This window comes from Prionailurus bengalensis, chromosome B1 (assembly GCF_016509475.1).
Source record: "Prionailurus bengalensis isolate Pbe53 chromosome B1, Fcat_Pben_1.1_paternal_pri, whole genome shotgun sequence".
Lineage (NCBI taxonomy): Eukaryota > Metazoa > Chordata > Mammalia > Carnivora > Felidae > Prionailurus > Prionailurus bengalensis.
In genome coordinates this window covers 35,370,135-35,376,134 of record NC_057344.1, presented here as the reverse complement: position 1 = coordinate 35,376,134, position 6,000 = coordinate 35,370,135, and the positions used below count along the sequence as shown (strand labels likewise).

General features: G+C 55.8%; 1 protein-coding gene across 4 annotated transcripts in view; it reads right to left on the bottom strand.

The window, feature by feature from the left end:
• Positions 1-716: 716 nt before the first annotated feature.
• The window catches only part of PEBP4 (phosphatidylethanolamine binding protein 4), a 215,863-nt gene continuing 210,579 nt past the window's right edge, over positions 717-6,000 (bottom strand). For all 4 annotated transcript variants that reach the window (XM_043561674.1, XM_043561679.1, XM_043561690.1 and 1 more), the window contains one exon: positions 717-992. In XM_043561674.1, the coding sequence (XP_043417609.1) occupies positions 838-992 (155 nt within the window). In that variant the 3' untranslated portion in view covers positions 717-837. The remainder of the gene's footprint in view (positions 993-6,000) is intronic.

Sequence of the window (6,000 nt, the reverse complement as noted above, 5' to 3'; positions counted from 1 at the left end):
GCCACACTACGGGCCTGGAAGATGCCACGCATGCCTCTGCCAGCCACGGGAGCTCGGAGGCAGTGTTCCCTCTCTTTGGCACGGTCTCCGGCACCCATCCCCATTCACAGTTAACCCCTACCACACTTTTCAGCTCTGAAGTTAAACACCACTTCCTCTGACAGGCCTCACCTGAGCCTGGACTATGCCCCCTCCACCACAAAGCAGGTCCCCTCATGCCCTCATAGCACTTGGCACATTTGTTGTAATTTGCTTGTGGTCACCTGATGAACCTTTCCCTCCCATCCTGGACTGTAAGCTCCATGAAGCAAGCCTTAGGTTTTGCCTACCCTGTTCCCATATGTATCCCCAGCATCTAGTGGGAGAGGTCAGGCACATACCTGGTGCCAATACCTGTTCAATGAATGATGCTGAATTGTCAGAGTTGGAATGGACCATGGTGACAAACCAACTGCCCCAACTCTCCTTCCTACCTCGATTTCACAACAGAGGAAGCAGATGAGAAGATAGGTGATTTGCTCCAGGTCACACAGTGCCTCAGTGACAGGTGAGGCCTAGGGACCCCCACTTCCTATCCATCTATATCCCAGCACCACCCGCACCCCACACACTTGCATTTACAGCAAAGCCCCAGGTTCCCAGTGCTGAACATCGATTGATTTCTTCTTAGTTTTTGAAAGAGAACAGGTTAGGAAGCAACACATCCAGCCAGTAAGCCCTGGATGATTTTTTTTTTTTAATTAATTTGGGAGAGAAAGGGTTCCATGCCCAGACCATCACTGATGGGCACTGTGGACACACACACCTGCAACACAAAGCCTGATGTCTGGCCGGCAGTTAACTCTGTTTGGGTTTGTCCGTGGGCTCACTGCTTCCTCCTGCGGGAGGCTGGTAATTTGGGGAGTCCTGGTAATTTTCAGTCATGAATTGGGTGCTCGCTTCGGGTTCACTCAGGTGGAAGCGGTTCAGGAATTTGTCCATTTTCCAATTGCCTGGAAGGACAGACAGACCAGAGGAAGGCCGTGAGAGAGAACCATGGCCTGGGAGCGGCAGGGCCTGACAGGGAGGCCGCTCTGAGGACGTGGAGGCCTCAGCAAGTAAGGACCTTGGCCGTTGGGCTGTGGGGGCAGAGTGCCCGGGTGCTTCTGGCTCCTAGCTGGATGTTAGCAGAGTGTCTGGGAAGAGACTATTCCCCAGGGAACAATGAGGAGTGAATCTGGACTGGTTTCCTTCCCCAGGGCCCTTTATTTGGCATGACTCTGCCTTCTCACATGCGGAAAGATGCCCCATTGGGTGGGCTACCCACTGTCTCCACCCACCTCTCTTTTTCTGCGGGCTCTCCTCACCCCAAGACTGAGGCCTTAAAGGCTTCTTGTCTTCACACATGGTCACCCCAGCTGCTGGGGCTGAGACCGGCCCCAGTGTCTGCGTCAGTCTTTCAACCTCCTCCCCAGATCCCTGGCTGTGGCTGAGGTTGGGGGGCAGGGCACATGGCTAGGGCTCTCCCTCCTCCTGAGCACCTGGATCCTGCAGTATGGGTAAGAAGTCCCCCGCTGGTGCCCAGGTACTCCTCAAGGAGAGAGAGCACAGGGTTGTGGGGGGGGGGGGGGAGGGGCCTCTTCTGGGGCAAGTGTGGACAGGCCTAGCAGCAGGGCAAGGAGGGCGCAGCCCGGGGCACTGGGGAGAAGCTGCGGAAAGTGGTCACAAGCATATTCCCACGCTCTGTTTCCCAAACCCTGGGCCTCAGGCACCCTCTGTGCATGATTGCCAGCTACAACACAGGATGCCCACTGTAACCTGAATTTGAGAGAAACAACAACTAATTTCTAAGTATGTCCCACATACTCATGGAATTTACTCAAAAATTCATTCCTTGTTTATCTAAAATTCATATTTAACTGGGCACCCTGTATTTTTTTCTTTTTGGTGTGTGAGGGGTAAATCGACCACCCTTCCCTGAGTGGATGGAGTGCTCAAGGAAGACCTTGCCTGGAGCAGAGCTAGGCAGTGGACAGGTGGAGGAGAGTAATCTTTAACGCGCAGGGGCGAGGGTTGCAGCCTGGACAGAGCTGCCCATTTACCCGCCTGTGGTCCTCTGTCTGGACCCACTACCTTTTTTTTTTTTTTTTTTTTTTAAGTTTATTTATTTATTTTGAGAGAGAGTGCGAGAGCAAGGGAGGGAGAGAGAGAGAATCCCGAGCAGGCTGTGCACTGTCAGCACAGAGCCCGACGCGGGGCTCAAACTCATGAACCACGAGATCATGACCTGAGCTAAAGTCAAGAGTTGGACTTAACCGACTGAGCCACCCAGGTACCCCCACCCACTACCCTTTTTTAACAAGGAAGAAAGCAAGTCCCTTGATGTGCTGTTACTCCACTTATCCTTTCCTCCCCACACCACCCCGCAGGGGATGTTTGCATTTCAAAGAGGTTTTCAAGGAAAACCAAAATGTTTTAATCCAAAGAAACAAGACAATAATAAGGATAATGCAAATAATAATAGTAATAACACATCCATATAGCGCTTCCTATGTGCCAGAAACTCCATGCATATTCATACACTTACTTAATCCTCATAAGGGGAGACTATTTTTATCCCCAGGGCTCAGATGGGAGGATGGGGCACAAGATGGGGTTCCTGTGAGAATGCTTCTTAGGGGCAGTGATGGAGGGAAGGGCCTCTTCATGCTCCCTTAGGTCCGATCTGGTGACTCCATGCTCGGATTCGGGAGAGATGCTGGGCCCTGGGAGAGTCTCTCCTGGGGGTAGGCTGCTGCTGGGTGACAGGTGGGCAACTGAGTGCTGTGGGGTCTTCCACCAGGAGGCGAGGTGGGGAGGCACTGGCCTGGTGGCCTTCACACCCAGGGAGCCTGGGAAAGTGCGTGCAGGTGTGTATGCGTGTACATGCATGCATGTCTATGCATGTGCAAGCCAGGAAAAGGGCTCATGGGTGAACTGGTGTGTGGCAGGCATGGGGACAAGGGGGCCTTCCCCACTGAGTAGGGCAGGAAGAAACCTTGGTGGCCAGGAGGGAATTGAAACTCTCATCACGAGATCAGGGCAAGTTGGTGGAAAGAAATCCCCTGCACCCCGAGGGAGACCTCGCTCCCCTGCTGCAGACTTGCCCTTCCCTAATTCAGAGGACTTCTCTTGATTGAGCTTGGAGTGCCCTGGGAGCCTCACAGCTCCTTCCCGGTCACATGTCCGACAACACTGTGGTTCTTAGGCAGCTCCTCAAACCAGGCCCTGTGTCCCTCAGGAGAGTGGGTACAGGCTGCTGGCTGCTAGCCTCCTGCTGCCTCCTCCCCTGGTCTGGCTGTGACTCCTCACGCCCCCGTTTCCTGCCACAAAGGGCAAGAGGAACTGACCCTTTGCAAGTTCTAGAAGGAAGAGGGGTGAGTCAGGCCCTCAGGGGTGTGTGTGTGTGTGTGTGGAGAGATGGGGAGCTTGGAGGCTGTGGCTTCGTGGTCACCATTTGGAGGAAAGTCCCATCCTGTACGGCACTGCTCCGATCCTGGAGCTGCAGAGAAGCTGCTGCCATGCAGGAAGAGGGTGGTGATGCTGGCTGTGCTCAGGCCACCCCCCTTGGACCCTGGGGCCACCCAGGATGGGCTCTTCCTGGGTCCAGGGCAGGGGTAGTGAGCGTACTGCAAAGGGCTCTGTGGCAGGAGGGAGAGAGGAGGAGGATGTCTGACGCCTGCTTCCTGAACCACCCAGTGGTTGGAACACAGGCCGGGTCTCCTCAGGGCGGGGCTGCTGCATGTGACGTGCCCATTGTTCCCTGCGCAACCGTAGGGCACACCGTTCTCATTCCGAAAAACTAGAGGCTGATCTCTTACCCACTGGTTGGGGCTGATAAGGAAGATGTTGGCGATGAAGGATGTTAGATGTTACAGATGTTCCACAAATGGGCCAAGAGGAGTGATTGCTGGGTCAGCTTACCTAAAGCTGTGGGGCAGAGGTGGGGGGAGGTTTCGGAGCCACTACTGTGTGCCTGATCTCCCCTAGACAGTGTCTTCAACACGGGAGAGGGGCTCCAAGCTTTCAGTTACTCATCCTCTGCCCCTGAGTCCCAAGGGCAGCAATGGCTGGAATGTGTGGGAATTGCCCTGGGGCAGGTCCTGTAGTCACTCTCTGCCCCCAGCTTCCCCAGTCTGTGGGGGACTGAGAAATATTCTCCTAGGCCAGCCCCTCCCCCTCGGAGGACTTGTGGGCATGTGATGGGCGACTCCTCTGCTGGAATGTGCGAACTCTGGGCTGAGGGGAGACTGACAGCCCAACTGGGAGCTGCAGCCCGGTGTCCACTAGGCATGGGGAGGGTATACTGGATGGAGGCCCTGCTCCTGTCCTCAACAGTTTTATAACAGAAGACAATGAACCCTGGACTAGTAACAAGCTAGGCCTTCTCAGGCCTTCTCTTGGCCAGCAGCACAGCTTTGCAGCTCCTGGCGGATGGGGTCCCATCCTTAGCCTCGCCCTCGTCTCTTCAGCGGACCTACTCTTAGGCCTTCCCAATAGCACAGGGCAGTGTTCCCTGTGTGTCCTGCCTGTAGCCCAGGGACATTTCCCACCTGACTTGCCATTTGGTCCTCCTGGGGCCCTCAAGTGTTTCCTGCTCAGCCTGGCAAGTGGGGGCTGGGAAGCCCCCACTGGGAGGGAGGCCTCCACTCCTGTGGCTGGAGAACAAGGGGGCGGGGTCCTGAGACTTGGGCTTGGCCTCCTCTGAGCTGTTTTGTGAGTTGAGCTGCTGGGGCCTCTACTGGCACTGAGTGGCCCTGTCTCCCAAGGCGGGTGAGATGTATCTAACCAAAGTGGCCACCCTCTTCCCTGTCCCCCACCCCTGACTCTCCCCCTAGGGGACAGTGGCCCCGAAGAAAAAAACAAAAATTGAACGCCAGCCTAATAACCGCCCCATCGTGTGCCTGGCTCAGGTCTGTAATTTGTCTGGCTCTTCACAGGGCTGGCTGCAGTGATAGAGGCACTGATGCCTTTCTGCTGAGATTAATGATGTCCTGGTGGTGGTAGGCGGGAGGCCTGGGCCTCTTATTTTTTGTGCCACTAAATGACATCCAGAGACTTCCACTCAGGAGCTGAAAAGCCCTCGTTCCATCACATCCAATTACTTCTGGAGAATATTTGCTGAGTGGCTGATCCTGCTGGCTTGAGAGGCATGGGGCAGAGGGGACCACTTTGACTTTGGCAGGAGTGAGAGGGTGGGGATGCTGGGGGGGAGTTCCGAGGTGGGGAGCGGTCACCCAGCTCCTCTGGAGCACTGGAGAGTGGAAGTGCAATTCCTAATTACCCGGGGAAATGGATCACCCAGGATGCCCCCCTTGGTCCTGGGGCTGGGGCTGGGGCTGGGGCTGGGGGTGGGGAAGGGAGCAAGAGAGGAGGCTCAAAGCTGTCAGTTTAAGCTTCCGCTGCTCCTCCATTCCAGTATTTGCTGGTGGTGGCTGGCTGGAACTCTGGGTGAAATTTGGGGATTATCTGTGGTTTCCTGCTGATCTGTTCAATACCGCTTTGGACGACTGATGTTTGGCTTGACTGGGGCGTGTTTCCTGAAGAGGGCTGCCTGCGGCCTGTGGAGGTTGCAGGCAGTTCCTAGCCAGGGTGCCTGTCTGAGAGTTGCCCAGGATGGCCCCATCTGGGCCGCCGCCAGGCCCCCAGTCCTACCCGCTCTGCCAGGTGGGTGGGGCCCCACTGCCTGACACAAGCCCACACAGTGATTCAGGGGTTGGGCCCGGGGCGGGGGGTGGGGGGGTGGGTTCTGGGGCCTGGCCAGGTGAACCACCATGGGAGGTCATGGCAGAGGGTAGGGGCTGTTTTGCAGTGGGCTGTGTGTGTTTGTGTGTGTCTGTGTGCGTGTTTGGGGATGGTCTGCAGGCAGGGAACTCTTCCTTCTATGTTTGCCTATGTACCATGTACTTCTAGCTCACTGCCACCAGGCCTGTGGATTTTCTCCCAGCCTCAGTTCCTCTACATCAATGCTTCCTACTGTTG